A 19,659-nucleotide genomic window follows, 5' to 3' on the forward strand; every position below is an offset into this window, starting at 1 on the left:
TCCAGAACTTCTGCAGCTTCAGTCTCAACCCAAAAAAGTACAAGATCTCACAGCGCAGCACTTTTGCTTATTACAAATGTACATTACAGCAGATCAGCAGACTCTCTGGATTTGATATCAGGGGGTCTGTTTCTTTGTTGATGCCGATAGGAGCTACAGAAGTCTCATCTTTCATTTTGGAGCAACTTTGCTGCAGGCTGTTGTCTCAACATCTGATCAGTCTCACCATGTTTGCTGAAGAAGTGACAAAATTAAAATGCGCACACAGACACACACCGGGGCAGTTTTGGGTTTCACTTTTGCAGGTCTGGCATTTCCCTGCTCACATCTATCACTCTGCTACTTTTAATGGGCTAAATGAGAGCAAAGTGGAAAGGCATCAGGGCCTAAACACAATGGAAGGCAATAACTGATGTGCTCTATTTAGCACGTCTAATTTGACATTTCGGTGGAGGAACTGCAGGCGGTAGATTTGATGCTTCAGCAGCACTGCTGCCTGCATGCCAACGCTGAGAAGAGTGAAGCAAGTTGATTATATTTTCTGGTCGCAGACTTTTCAACAGCCTGAGACGAGCTACACAATGAACGTTCGCTCTCCAGCAACACCCAAGTTTAGGCTGCAGTCGTCCTGAATGTTGCAGGGGGAATCTTTCTAATTTGTTAGCTGCTAATTATCCATTTCTCACATCAACATATGCCGTCTAATCAGAAGACACATTGAGTGTGTTTGTCTAACCTTTTCCATAAAATCTTCATAGCTTCATATTCATTAGCTCCCCCGGTGAACCTCTTCTGCTCTTGTGGGTGGTAAAACCTAAACTGCAGAATAATGTGAAGTTTTGTTTGACGGTTTTCACAGCTCATGTGAACTTTTCACAAAGAGCTCCTGTTAAACACACAAAGGATCCTTTTCCTGGTTTCTGTGACTACTGCTGCTAAGTCTGTAAAAGGTGTTGGAAGGAGATAAAGTGAAAAAAGCAGCCTCGGGTGTCAAAGACACATAATATTTCTATCCATTTTCTGACCTTCTCCACAATGTTGGGGCTCAAAGACTTCAGTGTTGCTTCTTGTGGCAATTGTTGCTCCAATGTCACTCAGCAAATCAGTGTTTCAAGTTTACCTTTGAATAATGAAAACCTTGTGAGTTGAAAGGTTGAACAAATAAGCTCCAGATGAAAGTGAGCCAGGGATGCTATGCTCTTACAGGATATTACAAAGTCACTGGTAAACAAGGACCTGCGGAAGTGCACTTATTTCCAGTTATCCTGAGGCACAACAGACAACACAAAAGATACTTTACAGCTAGTCTCACAGTTACTGACACACAAGACGTTCGATTAATTGAAGTTTTGGTTATTTAGCTGTAAAGTCTGGTTGAGTTTGGACTGTAGAAACATTTCCTTCAGAGTTAGAGGTGAGGCTTTGTTATGACCCCTTACACACCTTCAGCATTACTGTCTAACATGCATGGTGAGGTTGCCATTTGTCTGGCAGGGTCTTCGTGAGCTTTTATTAAAGTCAACTTTAATAAAATCCCGACTTAGACAGGATCGTAGGACAACTGGACAACGACAAAGTCGACCAACAGAACTGATGAGCCTCGCATCGAGAGTCAGTTATGGTCACCATGTTGGTCGTATTGTGCACAAGCAAGGACATCACCATACCAATGTCACTAAGTAACCAGGTGCTGAGGGAGAGGGTACTCGCTGTGGTGTTCTTCTGAAAGACACGGGTCGTCATTAAGTCAAAACCTCCACGGTTAGAAAAAAGACACTTTTCTCCAGCTGCTGCAGCAACTCCCTATCAAAGAGTCTCTGCACAGATCATTGAAATGGCGATACGACAACATGATCACTGTACGCTCACGTCTTCAACCCAGCAGCAGCAGATGTGACATAACTTCGAACAACGGAAGATAAATGCCCAACATTGCTGTTATATTGGTTGGTTTGATGATTCCACTGTGTCGTGTTTAGTGTTAGTTATTAGCCTTTGTAGGTTTGTCTCATCATGTGTCTTCTTGCTTTTGTTTCTTTCCTTCCTGAGTGACCGTCTGCCCGCCCTAATTAGTTTCACCCGTGTTTGACCGTCTCCACCTGCTCCTGTTTCTTTAGACCGGAGAGCGTGTACAGTCTCATGTTTCCCTTTGTCTTTGTCAGACCTTTAGTTTGCTCCCTAAGAATTGACCTCACATTCTTCTTCTTGCTACTTTTGCAGATTCATGTTTTGTTTCTTCGTGGACTTGCTGTACTTCTGGATTCTTGGAGAAACCAATAAAAAGTTCTTTTTTAATTTTACCTACCCAGCATCTTGCATTTGGCTCTAAAAGCTAAACTCACATGAAATTTCTCAATTTTTTTGCATACTAATGGTAACCGTGCCTACAAGAGTAAGAATATCAGAAGAAAACATCTGGGTCAATTTATTTCATGTGTTGCAGGACTTCTATTGAGGTCAGTCAAACTATTTTGGATGTAGACAAATTACACCAAAGATATCTTGTATGTAATAATGTGTCATTAATGGGTCCTGAGATCTTTTTATCATTACACAATTCATTAAATTTTTTTAATTAGCTTCCATACGATCCAATCCACAGGACTCATGCTTGTCAGTTTATCAGTGTCAGTGTAGTGGTGGTGTTGCACACCTGATTCACATGAAAGCCTCTTCTTTCTGTTTCCACCTGTGTGTACGGCTGCATTTTCCAACACAGAGAATAAAAAAGTACCTTTAAATCAATAACGTCACTGCTATGAATATGATCCCATTAATGTCTCATCTTAACTCCTCACAAGGTTATAGGCTGCTTCAACACCATCTTAATGTAACCCCAACGTGACCTAAAGAATACGTAATCAACCTGACAAAGAAAAAAAGCCTCCGACTTCCCGCCAGTCAATCAGAGCTGAGGAAGTCCAGCTGCCCTTCACTTAACCCTTCAGGACACAGATCAGTTACTGAGAGCGGCCTTATTGGATCCTATTTCATCACCTCGCTGGTGCCTGCAGGAATATACCCACAACGATACCTTCTAACAAGCTCTGCAGCACAATAACTACCCAGAGTCACCTTTGGTAGGATCTGAGCAGCTGGCAGGGAAGCTGGATTCAGATGTGGGGGATGAGATTTAAAAAGAAAAAGAAAATGCTGACCTTAAGGTTGTAGAGCAAATGCTTTGCAGCCCATGACACATGAAACATAGCTAAGAAATGGTGCATCATAATTTGAAGATTGGTTTCTGGTTAATAACACAGAAAAAAACCTGGCGGGCAATAATGCAAAGGTTTAAAACTACAGCGGCACGTAAGCTTATCGAGAACATGGAAGGAGAAAAGGATTATATATGCGATTATATCAGACAATGTTTGAGTCAGCAGGTTTCCTGTCAGGACTGGGGTTCAATGAAGCTGCTATGTTACTACAAAAACATGTCCGATGACTCATGGTGATGAGAACAAAACTCTCCAACCTCTGCTGCTACAGAACAACTTCAACATGTCAGAAAATGGCCAGTGTGGGTATAACGCTGAATCTGTGATGCACGGACTCTTTAAGGAAACAATGTTGGGCAGTGAAAGACGGCTTTGCTGGTTAGTTATGTGGATCATTAACACTCACATCTGGAAAATAAGAGCTAAAGTTGCTACTGAACAGTTTAAAGGTGCAGTTAGTTGTTTTTTTAGTTTATTTAATAGAAAAAAATGAATTTTACATTTATGAATTTACACTGATTAGTGTGTAATTACGTCTTCCAACAAACTGATGAGCTCTCATAAAATTAGAATCAATTGAAAACACACAGGAGCAGCATTCCTTTGTGGAAGCTGCTGTGTTACCCCGCCATCTTGAAAACAGTGGCTGAGACGTACATTGGTGTTCTGCCTAATCATGTTTTCTATATTTGGACAGTAAGCGTGCTTATTTATTAATGATATCGTCACACTTACTTATTGTCAGCAGATTAGAGATGCGACCCTCCCGTCTCCGGACAGCTGACAACAAGCCGGCTAAACGACAACAACATCCGGCTATAAGCTAATGTTTGGCTTGAGTGTCCTAAAATCACACTTTCCCTCTGACAAACAGCTTGATCAGATTCTCACATCGTATAAGGGTTTCTTCACTAAGTGCGCTGGGTTGCAGCTACACCCTCCAACTCACATTTCTTATGATATTTAAAGTGTGTTGTGATCTAGGACGCTGAATGTGGAACCACTGAGCAGAAGGAAAAAAGAAAGCCCAGAGAGAAGATTCATGGATGTAGTAAAGGAAGACATGCAGAGGCTTGGTGTGACAGAGGAGGATGATAGAGATAGAGTGAGATGGAGACAGATGATCTGCTCTGGTGACCCCTAAAGGGAGCAAGAAGAAGAAAAAGAAGAAGAAATCTAAACAGTTTTGCCAAATCAAGAAGAAGAGAAGGGAGAATGTTGTGATCTCTTGTGTGAGTAGAAAAATCAACTGCTTCAGCATCTAAATGTGGAATTTTTCAGCTTTTGAAAATGGAAAATGTGCATTTCATGAACGTGGACATGAATGAGCAGACATTAGAGCGGTCTGATTAAAAAAATTGTTTTCAGGGACACAAAAAAACTGGAAGATTCACGTCCACAAAAACGAATCAATATCTTACAAGTCGTGACTACTTCACAAACTCCTTTAAGACTGTTGTGAGTATCAATGTTGTACTGACTCTTCATCCAACTTTTTCAATTCCAACCTTAAGTTTTTTTTCATCGTGGGGGGACCCGCTGTAGACATTAATCAACAAGAAATAAAAACAACACAGGCAACATCTGCAACATGAAGCTGAAGCAGAGCTTTTTTTAAAGCACCAAGAGCGACCGAGGGGTGAAAAAGCTGCTCCTGCTGCGTTCTATGAACACCAAAAGCAGCTGGAAACAACCTTTTCCCCCAAATTCACATCAGTAGAGATTTAGCCACAATCTGCAGCGACACAGAAACGGCAGATTAAAAGTGAGAGCTGATTCTCTTTTCTTGGACATCATAAGCCTTTAAATAGCAGCCTGCCTCATTCGGCGTCACACACACTCGGGGACTAAGTTGAGAACATGGCCACAGTCCAGGAATAATTAAAAGCAGGACAACAGACAGACTCCTGTGTCGACGGGACAGAAATCACCACAAAAATAACAGCAGGGAAGGGAGACAGACGGAGGCTGCGTTCACATGTGTCTCTGTGTTGTAACGCTCTCCCTGATCTCATGTTTGTTCAGCGAGTGTCAGCAGAAAGACGTTTGTGTTAGAAAAACAGAGGTCAGCTGATATCAGCATTCAACGCATCAATTTGAATATCTGAATGTTCCTGAGCTGTTAATTAAATTTTACAGCATTTAACCAGAGATAGGTTTAGTCACAGGGCAGCAGTAGGAATGATAATGACACGGGCAAAAACAGTGAAATACTGCAGTGGAATATAAAAGAAATGACAATAGACAAAACACTACCTGAAATGTGTGGAAAGCAAGCAAAGGAAACAGGTACAAAAACACACTTTCATAACATCGCTGTCAGTTCGTATAAAGGCCTGTTTACATTGGATAAATATCACCAGGTGACCCCAAGCGATCTGTAATAACTGCAGCAGTTGTCTTTGCTCTTAATCTTGTGCAAATCTGCCATGTCTATAATCTTCATAATAAAAAAAACATCAAAAGCAGAAGTAATACATCTACTCCTGTGTGAGTAAATCTTTTTTAAATGTGTTTTTTCCCCATCCTTTTAAGGGCAGAGCATCACAGAAGGCTGATAGTGGAAATTATTAATGAGAGTTTTAATAGAATTCTGGGTGCAAATTCATGAGGCTCAGCGTGGAGACCCATTACATTTCAGTCTCATCTGCAGATAATCCTCTGGATTTGCTCAGTAAATTTGGGTGAATCGCAGACTTCATTTATCCTGTGAGAAGGGGCGGGACCAGAGGGATGGCTAGTGGTGTAGTGTCCCCTCATACAATCTGACCATCCTCCCAAAACAACTATGAAAGGATGTATAATGATCAAGATGTAAAAATGTATGAAGATGTATGAAAAGATGTAAGATGATCTTAAGGACATAAAATCACCAGGAAGGGATGCCAAATGAACACAAATGGTGTTACAGTTAGCCCAAAGATACAAGAACAACCACAATCAGATATAAATGACTTCAGAGAGCAGCAAAAGACAAAACCACCACAGAAGGGAAGCAAAATGAAAAATAAAAGAAGAAAAACAAAGACACAATGTGACCATTAAGGGAAGGAAAATGTAGAGAAAAGGATACAAAATGATGCATATAAACACAAAATGACAATAAAGGATAGTGAAAAGGTACACATGATTCTACAGAGGGATGGAAAAATATCCAGGGACACAAAACCACAGCAGAGAAAAGGGATGCAAAATAATACCAGAGATACAAAATTAATATAAACAGATGCAAAAGGGCCACAATGAGAATCAAAATGCCCCCCAAAAATGCAACACAAATACAAAAGGATAGAAGATGACCTCAATGTTAAGCAAAATGCCCCCAAAACACAAAAGAAACCAGAGAGGTAAAAAAAAAGAAAAAAAAAGAAGCCCAATAAGAAGCAAAATCAAATGAGTGTTGAAAGAGAAATGAAAGAAATGCAAAATGACTACAATGGAATGCAAAATGGCACAAGGAGGACTCAACAACAAAACAACAAAATAAAAGGTAGCCTGGTAAACAACTAAACAACATAACAACAACAGGTAGAAAGAGACCACTAAGTGGCACAAAACAACTTTAAAGTGCTAAAGAGCAACACAATAAATAAATAAATTCCAAGAACCACAATAGGAAACAAAAGAATGTTAGAGAAGCAAAATGTCCCCAAAATAGATAAAAGAAACATAGAGCAAGAGAGAGGAACCTGTTCTAAATGAATACAAAACAAAAAGCTCCAAAAACAAAGGGATGTGAAATGGCTCCAGAGATTTAAAAAATGACCACAAAGGGATCCAAAACAACCACAATGGGACACAAAATGACCACAACGAGACACACAAGACCATGAAATAACCATGTAGGAGTATGAAATATCTCAAGAGTCAGAAAATATCCTCAAGGGGATGCAAACAGACCTTGAAGAAAAGCAAGCTAAACCCACAGACACAGTGGGACGCAAAATAGTGCAAGAGAGACACCAAATTATCCAAAAGAGATACAAAGTGACTACAAAGAGAGGTTACATGCCCCAGAAGCACACAAAACAACAACAAATGAACAAAAAATTAGCACATCCCAAACAACCAAAATAGGATTTAAAATAGCCATAGGGAGGCAGGAAAAACCATCAAAGATAAGCAGCCTACCACAAAACAGATGGGATGAAAATTAGCTTGAAGAGAAACTAAATAACCAATAAAAACACAAAAATATCACAGTGGGATGTAAAATGATCATAAACAGACATAAAATAACCACAGAGAGTTATACTACATGACTCAAAAACAAAAACATATGCAAAACAACCACAAAGCATGCATGGATCTTCCTAAGCGTGTGCCTCTGTGCAGAGATCTTCAGGCAGGTCTAATGCAAAGAAACAGCGAAAGAAGATAAGGTATGAGCTCCATCAATAACACAGAGACTGTCAGTGTGAATGCAGCCTCAGAACTGGCAGCGTAAAGCCAAAGTCAGTCACTGATGAGTTAATGGAGAGTGAAAGGCGTGGGAATAATGTGGGAAAACGAGGAGCACACACGAACAAGGGTGTGACTGCAGCATCTTCTGCCGCCTACCTGCTCTTTGACAGAAGCCAGGAGGTTGGTGGTGGTGGTGCCGCTGGAGTCTGTAGGGTGGCCGTGACCACTCGGTCCCTCTCTGGCCACCATGGGCCCTTCCCCCTCTGTGTCACCCTCCTCCATCGCCTCTACCTGCCCGCTGTAGTCCAGAGCCGGCTGGGTGCTGAGGCGCCCTCTCTGACCCTGCAGGGGGACTACAAGCCGGTCAGGATGTGGACAAGGAGGAGGCACAATGACCAGAAAATCACTGTCACATCCCCCGGGGGGGGGGGGCACTGAGCGTGTCACAGGGTGAGTTTACAGGGGAGCACCCTCTATAATAACCCTGCAGGGATTCACACTGTTTTTTATAAACCTCCCTAATATCCCTGCAGAGACTCATACTGATTTTATAGTGACCTTATGGTATCACTACAACACCCCTATGGAGGCTCATGGTGTGCTTTTCTTTTATGCACCTACAGTATCAGCCTCTGTAGGGATTCATAATGAGGCTCACTGATTAGAGTGCTTTCCCTTATATGTGCTTTAATCTCCTTGGAATTGTGAGGCATTTCAGCGGGGATTTAACCCTTCTGTGCCGCATGTGACTGCAAATGTCTCCACAATTTACAGTTGCAGTAGTGTAAATGTTATGCATTGCATTTGAAGGTGTGCATGCAAGCTGCACGGGAGGCATTTAGCAACATGTCACGTTCAGGATCCTTTTTTTTTTTTTTTAACCCCCGTTTCTTTTCTGGGCGATAAGCGAAGAGTCTTGATCACATCTGCACACCAGCCTGACTGTCACACATCAATCACTCATCCACCATCCGGCAGCCAAGGACGAGGTCACACCGACTCACCGGACCGGAGACCGGGGAGCGCGGCTGTGTCAATCCGAGCCTGCCTCTCTTGAGCTGCGCTGCCCGCCCTCCTGCCTGGCAAGCGGCTGTCAGTGAGGACTCACCGGCCAGATGTTGCTGTCAGAAGCAGGCCACAGCTGGCTTGATCCGTCCTGTTACACATCCATCCTCCACCTGCGGACGGCCGTGACAGCTACTACATTTCCCACGCGCCGACGTCAAAAATAAACAAACAGTCCCCGTGCACGTCCTCGCGCTCCTCCTGCAATTATGTGTTTTCCCCCCTCCTCTCCTCTCCTTTTTCTTTTTCACCTGCTGTGGGGTTTCGGTGCACTCATCCACCCCTGGCGTCCGCGCGGCACCCAGCCACCCACCCACCAATCAACCCGCCCAGCCACTATTACCGATCAGCGGCGTGACGTCACCATGCGGCTACGAATTGCTTTCTGATACGATAATCGATCAGCGGTCACCGATGCCCCACCGTTACATGCGTTGCTGCAGCAGCTGCAGCCGTGCAGATGCGCGGAAGCTCCGTGCAAACTCCGTGCTGGAGAGGAGGGATGCAGCCCGCGTGCGCGCGCGTGTGAGTGTGTTTTCTCCCCTACACAAACCTCCGTGGGCCTGAGTGGTCATTATGGGACTCCCAACGGTAAATTTAATAGTAAAGTTTATGAAGCACATCAGGATAACTTATGGAAATTATTTTATGGAAGCCTTTTTACGCCAGGATAATAAAACAATTAAACTATTAAACCACTCTATTCAAATCAATACAGATGAAATATTAAGAGATTAAGAATCTGAGTATTTTAATACACATATTTTGATGACGTTCTTGCCCCGTGTTAGCTGACTACAGTGGCAGTGGAAACCCACCAGTACTTGTCCCTAACAGCTAGCAGGATGGGGAATACAACTGATAGCTGCAATCAAGTTAACATATTTTGAAACTTACCATGAACTCCTGTGACTTCTGACACTTTTTCCAGACTTCTCCTGTCACACAGCCCTGGTAAGCTTGCTCTTCATTTCCGGTTTGCTGGTAGCAGGTTTTTTTTTTTTTAGCTGAAATGTTTTAACTTCCAGACATCATGTTACAACTGTAGTGGAGCAGATTTACAATAGATTAGGAGATTTTGTGGTTGTATATCTGTTTAAATGCATATGCTATGTATGCTATAATCTTATCAGACTAAGATTTTGTGCTTTTATTTTATTTAATTATGTATATGCTTCTAAATTACACTAATGTAAGGTGACCTGGAGAGTTTTGAAAAGAGACTAAAAATAAAGAAAATATTGTTTTAAAGTTGTTGTTTTTTTAAAGCTACTACAAATTTCATTTTGTTTTCAAGCTTAAATATGAACACACCTTTACTCATCTTTAAATAGGTGTGTGTGAGAAAGCATCCACATTTGGTGTAGAAAGAAAAGGAGGAGCTTCGTTAGTAGATTCTCACGCTCAGAAAGAAAAGCAAAAGCAGAACACAGGTACATGCACATGCCCATTTATTTAAATGACAATTAAAGAGTCTGTGTGCGGTCTTAAACGTAAGCATGGTCTCTGTTTAACAGCTGCCTTCTTCCGTCTCCTCTGGTGCACCTTAAGTAAACTTGCAGATAGAAAGCAAGACGAGTGACAAGACTTCGGGAAGGAAGCTGCAAAGTTAAGCCACTAAAAGGTTTCCCACTACTGGTTTGTAAACCGATAACGCCACCGGCTCACACGGAGCCGAGGAAGACACATGACAAAACACTGCTTTTTTTAATAACTGTGAATACCTGAATATTTAACAGCTTGTTAAAAATAAACCCGCTCTTCAAAGCAAACCGTTTCAAAAGATGATACATTCGACGTTCCTTGTACTGCAAAGTAAAATACCGTGCCGGTAAAAACATGTTGGAAACACCACACAGAGATAAATTATGCATCACTGATTAAATATATTAAAACCAGACAGCCGTGTTGAACATGAAACATCCCTAGTAAGGGTTTTAAATTCTTTCCAAATGAGAGTCCGTTACTGCTGCAGCATTTCTGACATGCAGGTGATGAATTTGTTGGATGTATTAGGAGAAACACGTCACCGCTATCCTTTTCATTTTAAGAGCAACCCCCCCCTGAACAAATGTCCCTGAAGGATTAGGGTTTCTGCTGTCACGGTTACGCCTCAAAAGTTAAAACTATTAAATGACTCAAAGCTGAAATGTCCATCAAACACAGAAATCCATTACTTTTTTTCCCTAGGCATCCTGACAGTCAAACTAATGTTGCAACAAGAGGAGGAGGAGATGGGAGCTTTTCAACTTTTATAGCATCAGTCTGCTCCTAAACACACATATATATATATATATATATATATATATATATATATATATATATATATACACACACATATACATACATATACATACATATACATACACACTTTTAAGCTAAACATGGCTATGTGCCATTTAGTCTATTGGCATCAATGCATTTCAAACCCCAAAAGTACATTTCTAGGCTATTTTATTATAGCATTTTATAGTTATATGATGCATATCTTAAATGTTACATGAACCAAAGTTTTCCTTGCCTTTAATGCTGCAGCAGTAATCGTTCCTCTCATCTGATCAGAATAAACTCTCCATCGCGTCATGAGGTGGAGGGCTCAGCATGACTGGGCTGTGCACTAACACTAACTTCTTCCTACTGACGTCTACGAAGTCTAAACACTGCATGGGCAGGGAAAAAACTGCTTGGTTGGCACGTTCAGAACTCACTTAAAAAAAGACGAAGGGGGAAAAAAAATCCTCTCCTGCCTTAATCGTCACTGGGAATTACACTGGAATTGACTTTCAGCTTGTCGGCCTGCAGAAGGAAGTCGTTCTTCCCAAAGTTGTCCAGGATGTTTTATCTGTTGTGTGAGATTTGGGTTTTTTAAGCTGGAGGAAAATGCACTGATTTAGCAGAGAGGGGCTTTAACCTGGAGAATAGAGTAAATTTAGATCTTTGATTGGGAAACTGCTGACATATCTGGCCTGGACTCCAACATTTGGTTCTTTGTTATATTCTGCTCTGTTGAGCCTTGTTACTGAGGAAAAATGAGTCTTTGTGAGTGCATGTTTCTGGATTTTCTAGCCTCAACAACGACAGCGTTGTGGGGCGAAGGGGTTTGCGAGAAAAGGCAACCTTTTGCAGAGCAGCAAGCTGAAGAAAAAAAAAAATCACTTTTGGTCCAAACAAACTGTGGCGGCTGTGGCCATCAGCATTCGTTTTAGCACGTGGTCACAGCCGCAGGGCTGCTGTCTCAGCGAATGAGCATATTTGCCCCCGCATCAGCAAACACACAAACCTGTAGCATCCCTTCAGACAGCAGGAGCATTTGGTCAAAAAGAATAAATATGTCACGTCACTGGAACCACAATTTATAAGCACAAACACTTGGTTACTTCACTAACTCGATCTTCATACAACCAGGGAGGGGAACTAATGGCACATGAGGCGGAAACGACCAGCCTGTTAGTTTCCAGCCCTGCACACGACTCGTCTTTCAAATCGAGGAACGACAAAACAAATAAAAGACACCGTGAGCACCGACACTTCTACTCAAACATAAAACCCGCCTGACTTCTTTTTACAAATTAAAGCAAATAAATAGGGAGAGAGGACAGTACCTTTGCATAAACATGAGTACAAAAACATAACAGTCAGTGGATGTACAGTAAATGCGAGTGATTCCAAGAGGGGCAGAGCAGCGCCTTCGTGGATTTGTGACACCATGAATCAGTGTTAAGACGCCCCCTCCCCCCCCCTCCAGACCAAGACCTGCGCTCACTACTCCAGATCGTCCACGTCCTCCGTCGCGACAGTGCTCGTCTGTTCTGAGGTCACACCTGAAAAACAAAAGACACATGAAGAAGAGGAAACGTCTCTGAGGCCTATCAGACCAAACTGTAAACGCTCTCTCCCACCAATGACATATGCGTTAATACCACTGTAATCTACTGTTACAACCAGCTTATTAGTATTAGTATTACATCAACTACTTCAAACGGACAGTTTATCCAAATAAATGTACACTGTATTGGAAAAAAGTATCACTCAAGGGAATTTGAATGCCATCCCATTCTTAATCCATAGGGTTTGTTATGATGTTGGCCCACCCTTTGCAGCTATAACAGCTTCAGCTCTCTGGGAAGGTGTCTGTGTAGGTTCTTAGTGCTCTTCATTGTAATCTAAGGAGCTTGGAAAGAAAAGCAAGCTTCTTCGGTTAAAGAAGCTTCTCGAATGAGAGATGAAATGTCTTCAAGAAACTCAAAGAAATCCAGTTGCTTTTCTTTCCCAGCTCCTTAGATCTTCTGGGAAGGCTTTCCACAAGGTTTAGGAGTGCGTTTATGCAAATTTTGAGCAGACACTGATGTTGGATTAGACGGCCTGGCTCGCGGTCTCCACTCTAATTCATCCCGAAGGTGTTCTGTTGGATTGAGATATTGACTGTGTGCAGGATTTGTTAACTTGTCGGGTTAACCTCGAGTTTTCATTTTTATAATGACTTCTGCCGCAGGCCTAACATGCTCCAAAGCACATCCAGTTTAAAATTAAGAGATCACCTACTGACCAATCAATTCTCTGTGAAAGTACATCACCAATGCTGGAAGCTCGCTCAGTGCGCAGACAGCAGGAAGATCTAATCTTTTTTTAATAGTGTCTAAAGTCTTTGCCTTTCCCCGATGAGCGTCAGTAAGAAATACAGATTTCTAGAAGCAACTTTGTTCCCTTTTTTCCCATGTTGGTTGCAAACAATTTTAAAAGGATTTCATTTTCCTGTAACCCTGAGCCAAGTCTATGTTTGATTTCTTTTTCTTTCATCTAGTTTATAACCACACACAGCTTCTGCATTTTGGCATTAAGTAAATAATTACAATGCCTCATGTGTTGTTGTTTCTCTGGGGTATTAAAATAATTAAGACCAGATTAAATTCTTTAATTATCCAGATATGTCAAACGTTAAAATTGAAAGAGGGTGTAGTTTTTTCCACTACTGTAGCATCACAAAATGTAATTAAAAAAAAAAAAGCCTCTTGAAGCCATAACAGTAGCCCGACAGCAATTTACAGGTATTTTACTTTCATGAACACTCAACATAATTTATTATTTGGCATCATATTTGGTGAAGTCAGTCTAAAGACCTACATGATGCCCTAGGTGCATGCACTCTTTACTCATTTTTGATACTCGCTGTGAAAATTCATCATTGGTGCTGCTGTTTGAACCACCATACTGTTTGGACACATCCATCAGCTGATGCAGACTGTGGCTGTGGATGCAAAAAACCCTTGCTGGACCTGTAGCTGTATACATTGTCTAGCATCTCCATTAGCTTCGCTGATAGAAGAACAGATGCAGAAATTTTTACCAACCTATACCACAATACCTGCCTTCATTACTTATTTCCTGAGGTCTTCAACTCTTTGTATTTTCTATTTAATTGGCAACTTTTGGGACAAATAAACATTTCTTATCTCACTTTCCCTCGGGTCTGTATTAAATCTGTAAACATGACCAATACTATGTATTGAATTTACTGGAGGATTCACACATCACTGGCTAACACCCTGCGGCTGTTTAACGTCATACTTGAGGCATCGTCGTCATTGAGTGACTTCTTCTGCCCCTCCACGTAGCCGTGACTCAGCAGCTTGGACATGCTGACGGGTGTAGTCTTCTTATCATAAGACCTGAAGAGGAGGCAGAACGCAGCAGTTTTACTTTACGCTTTAACATATATAGTATATATATATATATATATATATATAGTTACTTTAACGAACCAAACAACCAGAGAGTTATTACCTTCTTTTGTATTTGTTGGTTATTGTCAGACCCTCCATCTCAGAGCCTGGAGCATCAGGAGACATCTGCAGGTTGAGAAAGCTGTGGTTATCTCTGTATCACTTCAAGACATAAAGGACTTGCATGTAACAGCAGAATTATTCAACAAATACATCATTACTTTAAGTGGGCTACTAATATAGCATGGGGGTAAATCTGGGAAACAGAAAAAGGATGAAATGAAGGAAGAAAAGTGAAGAAAATAGTTATGCCATGAAAAATGATCCAAGAAACTGACAACAAAGCAAAACTGCTCAAACCCAAAATACTTAAAAAGCATAAATATATAATAAATAGCAGTTTTTTTGCACTTCCTCTGCACATTTTATTTGATGCAAACTTCTCAATATCTGAAAACTATCTCTGTCACAGCTCAGGAACGTTACTTTTTCAGATATTGTACAGTCTAACATATTCAAAGCATCGCTTGTACTTACCCAGAGATTTGATTAAAAAAAAAACAAAATTCCAATAAATTATCACCCAAAGCACTGGCAGCAAATTAGACCCAAATAAACTTCAAATAAGCTGAAAATGCGTCAATGGAGCGAAACCAGGTGAAAACACAAGGAAAGGTGATGGGAAAAACTTATAAATAAATTAAATATGGAAGGCACTGGTATGGCATTAGTGGAACGGCAGTGGAGGTGGGAGGGGGTGATGCATTCTTGGAGTCCATTCACCTTCTCTTTACCCTGGGTAAATCTATCAGTCTCTCTTTCCCAGGATGTACTGTTATCAGTGCCAAACGGCGGGGCAAGAGGCTGCCTGCCTCCCTTCATCTGGCCATCGGGAGACGTTTCCTTGCTTCCGCTGTAAGCACAAAACCACGATGACATGCCATGTGAAATTACTGCTGGACACTTCTGACAGCCTGCCAACGGTTAGGATGCAGACTGCATGGCTTGCTAATGCCGAGGCCACACTCAGGATGACCAATGAGCGCAAATGGTCATCAGATTTCTCCTTTATTAAAGCTTCACATCTGTGTGACAATCAGAGCTTTCAGCCGCTTAAGCTATAGAAACAATCGCTATAACTGAAGCTTTTCAGTTAGTGACGCGTCCTCATCGCAGCTCGTCTCTCACCTCTTCGACTCATCTCCTCCAAACCAGTTGGATGGATTGTAGGTTTTCTTCGGCATGTCGTCATCGTCCACATCGTGGCTCAACAGCCCTGCAGCAAAAAGAAAAAAAAACAAACCCACAATGACACCAAAGCACTGGCAGCAGTAATGATGCATTGTGTCTCACCTTTAAGAGCACAATGTGGCATTTAACTCACAGCCTATTCAGCCAAGCAGCTAAACAATTACTCCAGTCCAAGCTGAGGCTGGAAAGGTGTTTTTTTTAGGCAGCCTAATTGTGAATTCATAATGTTTATCTTCTCTTCTGCTGTTTGCCACATTATTCTCCTGCATTGCTGTTACAGCAGTGATTTGACAGTCCTTAACCATCTACAACAAAGGGTGGATCGCGACCCTGAACTTTTCAGTTACAGCACAAGATGGAGAGAAGCTGTAGAGTGCCCAGGAGGCAGAGTGAGTGCCAAGTCACTAAAAGCTTTAATAAAGAGAACAGATTATGTTAAGCAAGCAGTGCACTTGAACTTAACGCATCAAAATCTTTAATTGGAACTTTTTCCAATGGACTCTGGTATCTGGAATCAAACCTCTAATGCATGTATGTGCACAAAAACAAGCACTACAACTTCTACAGGGCTCTGATTATTCTATACCCTAGACATCATGCATACATTTTAAAATACATTTCCTTAAACTTAATTCAAAAGATAAATGAGTAATATATGTGGATATAGTGAGTAAATTAAAAATATTTGTTTTTAATTAAAATCTGAATAACCACAATATCACATTTCTTATCAAATGAGCCCACACATGCACTCTAGCATGAAATATTCATATGAAACTTTCTGTGCAGGAGCTCTGCTTCTCCCAAGAGAAATGAAGCCTGCAAAGTTGCAGTTTCTATAAACAAAAAGACACTGTTGTGTTTTCCTAAAACGCAGAAGCTTTTCTTTCTCTCCTTCTTTTCATGTTGTGGACTTTTAAGCCTGTTGTTTGAAGTTTGCATTTCAAAGCCATGTGTGTCCCCCGTTAGGCGTTTTTAGTCACACAAATGGGGCGAGTAGTGTCGCTTCAAAGCCTCCACGCTGAGAGCAGCAACCGCAGAGGGCTCATCCAGATAACTTCAGGGTATCCTGACCAGATTATGTTTAAGCTTAGACATCATCAGGTTTGAAATTGCTGCCTATCAACTAACTACTTCTCTGGAAAACAGAATCATCATCCTTGGAAAAGCCCTCAGACCTGTGTTGTGTTGTCAGTAACAGAGTGTTAAGTTGTTTTAAGAGCATCTGAAGCCTTTATTATTTTCCCTGAAGAGCAACAGTAATAAATACAGGCTCTTTATTATTGATTTTTCTCCCTGTTTGCTGCAATTCTTGATCAATTTTATTGTTCTACACGTGTGAAAACAGAATCCTAAAACACAGACTACGAGTGAACATTACCAGGACAGTGGCTCAAAGAAAATCTAATGATTAATTTAATATAATATGTAACTGTAATCCATCTGATTCACCTGCTCTTTAAAGATAGAGCTGTGGTACTGAGAGGTCTGTACACTCTTACAGTCAGCATTTTTCAGCCTTCAAATAAGCTAAATTTTATTAATATAGCCCAGTAACGCTTCACTGCACTTAAAGCTCACATGCATTCATGCAGCACCTTTAAAACCTCACACACACACGCACAGCTGATGTGTCTGCAGCAGCTGTGCTGCTTTCAGTCTGCATCATGTGGTTAACCTCTTCATCTTTTTATCTCCACTGTAAAATCTGTGGCTCTGCTGCTGAGTACCCTATCCATGTTTTATATGATAAATAAACCCTGGCTTCACTTATCAACCTTATAACCACCTTTATGTGACTGCTTGGCTTGACTGCCTATGTTAGGGTACGTGAAGCCAGGTGAATGAGTTTCCTCATCCAAATGCTGGTACAGACCGTAGAAGGAATCTCCTACGTTGGATTGTGCTAAACAAAACTCCTTTCTTGCACAGCTGTGAGCCATTTTAAGGCCTTCTGATTTTTGTGTTTTTATGTTTCATTTTCTTTTGTTGACATTCAGATACTAAACTTTATTATAGAATTATAATATTACTCAATATCCATCCAAGCATCCACTTTATATGGGTCCAGGTCACAGGGGCTGCAGTTTAAACAGAGATGCACAACCTCAACCCAGCCACCTGTAAAACTCGTCTTGGGAAACACTGAGGGGCTCCCAAGCCAGCCAAGTGACCGAATCTTTCCAACATGTCCTGGGTCTGTTCCAAGGTCTCCTCCTGGTAGAACATGTCCTGTATACCTCACCTAGGAAGTGCCTAAAATGAGATAATCTCCAAACCACCTCAACTGGTTCTCTATATGGTTGTCTGTGTCAAAGTGCTGGCCCTGAGACAGACATGATCTGTCTAGGGTGTACCCCACCTCTTCAGCCTCCCCATGACCCTGAACTGCATAAGCATACTAGAGGCTGACCGAGAGACATATTTGATGATTTAAAAATGGAATAAATCAGACTCTTTCAGACACACACACAACAGACTTCTCCAATATTTGCTATATATCGCTCTAGTACTTATATAAGTACTTTATATAGTTTAGTCTCCCCTCAAAATATGTTTCTGTTTAGTAAATGGACAAAAATTATAGACTTCTTTTTAGTCTTCTACTCTGAGCCAGGAAAACTCTGAAAGTCTTTATAAAATTAGAGCATGAATCACTTTTTTACACTGGCAATCTTCATATAGATGCATTTCAAGGCATCTATATGAACAGACAACAACTGTCTAATTTTACCTTTGTGTCCCCCCTGCTTCGCAAGCTTGACATAGTCCGAGTCCGTCTCAAATATCCCAACTCGCCGCCCACTGATCCTCTCCACTGGAGCGCTTTCAGTGGCGGTCTGGCACAGCCCGGGGATCTGGGAGGTCGGTCCCGTCACGCCGCTGTTTGCCGCCCCGGGCTTTATGCCTGCAATAAATGAAAATTACAACGCTGTGTCCTTGCTGATAAATATGTAATTAATTTTTTAGCCTTTAGTTTCAACATGTATTACAGATTATAGAGTTTGGATCTTACCACCGGGCTTGGTCCTTCTATGGTTGGGTACAGCAGCACTCATTTTATCTGAAGACAAAAAGGCAGGTCTGATGAGAAACAGGCCCGTTTTATAATGTGCAAAGAATTTCTTTAAAACAACCTGGCATTTCTCACACCTAATTCATTGCCTAGTTGACAGCATGTGTGTTGATTTTATAAAAAAGAAAGAAAAGAAAAGCCGGAAAACACTGGAAACACCTGCTTATATTTGTAATCTTTCTAGGGTATTTGGAGCCTTCTGTAAAGCACAGCGGCGGTACTGTGCACCACAGTAATGACACTGACGACACCATTAAAATAAAAGCAGTATTTTGCGTTTATTTTCAGAAGCTACCACCAATAAAAGCTAATAATTGCACATTTCTCACTCTTTAAAAACTAAAGCCGTGTAAAATTAAGAGTTTTACTTCACAAATACTATCCTGCATGTGCATACGGTCACACAGCTTGGGCAAACACAGCTGAGGCATCTTTTTTTTCTAGTGTTTTCCACGCTATAATTTAACAAAGCCGTGCTAATGTGGTTAGCCGCCTCCCTACTTCCCGCAGCAGCTCTCCTGCGTTCAAATATTTTGCGCTACAGCGGTGTTCTTTAACAACACAACAGCAACGAAAACAAGACATATGTCATATGTGGTTTTTAATTTCTCGTAATTGTGCAGCAGGGTGTTGCTGTTAAATACCGTTAGCTTCTCGTTCCTCTTCTTCTAGAAGCAGGGCTGGACACGGACACTTCCTGCGGCACCTGCTGCCCACTTCCGGTGCACAAGGAGGAAGATCGTGTGTGTTTGACGGAGAAAAACTGTGATTTTCTCTGTGACGCTCACAGTGGATTTAGAGATAATGACACAGAGCAGGAGTGAGAATGGGACAGAGTGAGACCTCTTCTCGTGATTGTGCTCGGAGCATGAACTGCTAATCCTAACTGGGCTACGACTAATTTCTGTTTCAAACGAACGACTGT

The 19,659-nt window shown here is 41.4% G+C and overlaps 2 protein-coding genes across 7 annotated transcripts in view; both read right to left on the reverse strand.

Moving 5' to 3' along the window:
• The window catches only part of LOC102782251 (plakophilin-4), an 84,418-nt gene extending 74,385 nt beyond the window's left edge, over positions 1–10,033 (reverse strand). For 2 of the 6 annotated variants that reach the window (XM_087836869.1, XM_087836868.1), the window contains exons 1-2: positions 9,585–10,033; positions 7,779–7,964 (exon numbers count right to left, since the gene is read on the reverse strand). In XM_087836869.1, coding sequence (XP_087692995.1) covers positions 7,779–7,964; positions 9,585–9,587 — 189 coding nt within the window. In that variant the 5' untranslated portion in view covers positions 9,588–10,033. Of the gene's footprint in view, positions 1–7,778; positions 7,976–8,626; positions 8,702–8,730; positions 9,556–9,584 lie in introns of those variants that run through there. The other 4 variants (XM_087836871.1, XM_087836870.1, XM_087836872.1 and 1 more) reach the window with 4 other exon arrangements.
• Positions 10,034–10,121: 88 nt separating this feature from the next.
• On the reverse strand, positions 10,122–19,488 carry cunh7orf57 (chromosome unknown C7orf57 homolog). The gene is made up of 8 exons (XM_006792842.3): positions 19,379–19,488; positions 18,675–18,722; positions 18,393–18,566; positions 15,596–15,683; positions 15,191–15,320; positions 14,469–14,533; positions 14,253–14,353; positions 10,122–12,508 (listed from the first exon to the last, which is right to left on the reverse strand). The coding sequence occupies exons 2-8, from the start codon at positions 18,715–18,717 to the stop codon at positions 12,450–12,452; spliced, it is 660 nt and encodes a 219-aa protein (XP_006792905.1). The 5' UTR covers positions 18,718–18,722; positions 19,379–19,488; the 3' UTR covers positions 10,122–12,449.
• Positions 19,489–19,659: the final 171 nt, after the last annotated feature.

Source organism: Neolamprologus brichardi, chromosome 23 (assembly GCF_056152115.1).
Source record: "Neolamprologus brichardi isolate AB-2024 chromosome 23, ASM5615211v1, whole genome shotgun sequence".
Taxonomy (NCBI): Eukaryota; Metazoa; Chordata; class Actinopteri; order Cichliformes; family Cichlidae; genus Neolamprologus; species Neolamprologus brichardi.

Bases quoted from the DNA above. Each gene is read 5' to 3' on its own strand.
- cunh7orf57 (XM_006792842.3), bottom strand. From the start codon at position 18,717: ATGAGTGCTGCTGTACCCAACCATAGAAGGACCAAGCCCGGTG. The intron at 15,321-15,595 runs GTGAGAGACGAG...TTGTGCTTACAG, and splicing joins GGAGGAGATGAGTCGAAGAG to CGGAAGCAAGGAAACGTCTC. The intron at 14,534-15,190 runs GTGAATGGACTC...CTCAACCTGCAG, and splicing joins TTACCCAGGGTAAAGAGAAG to ATGTCTCCTGATGCTCCAGG.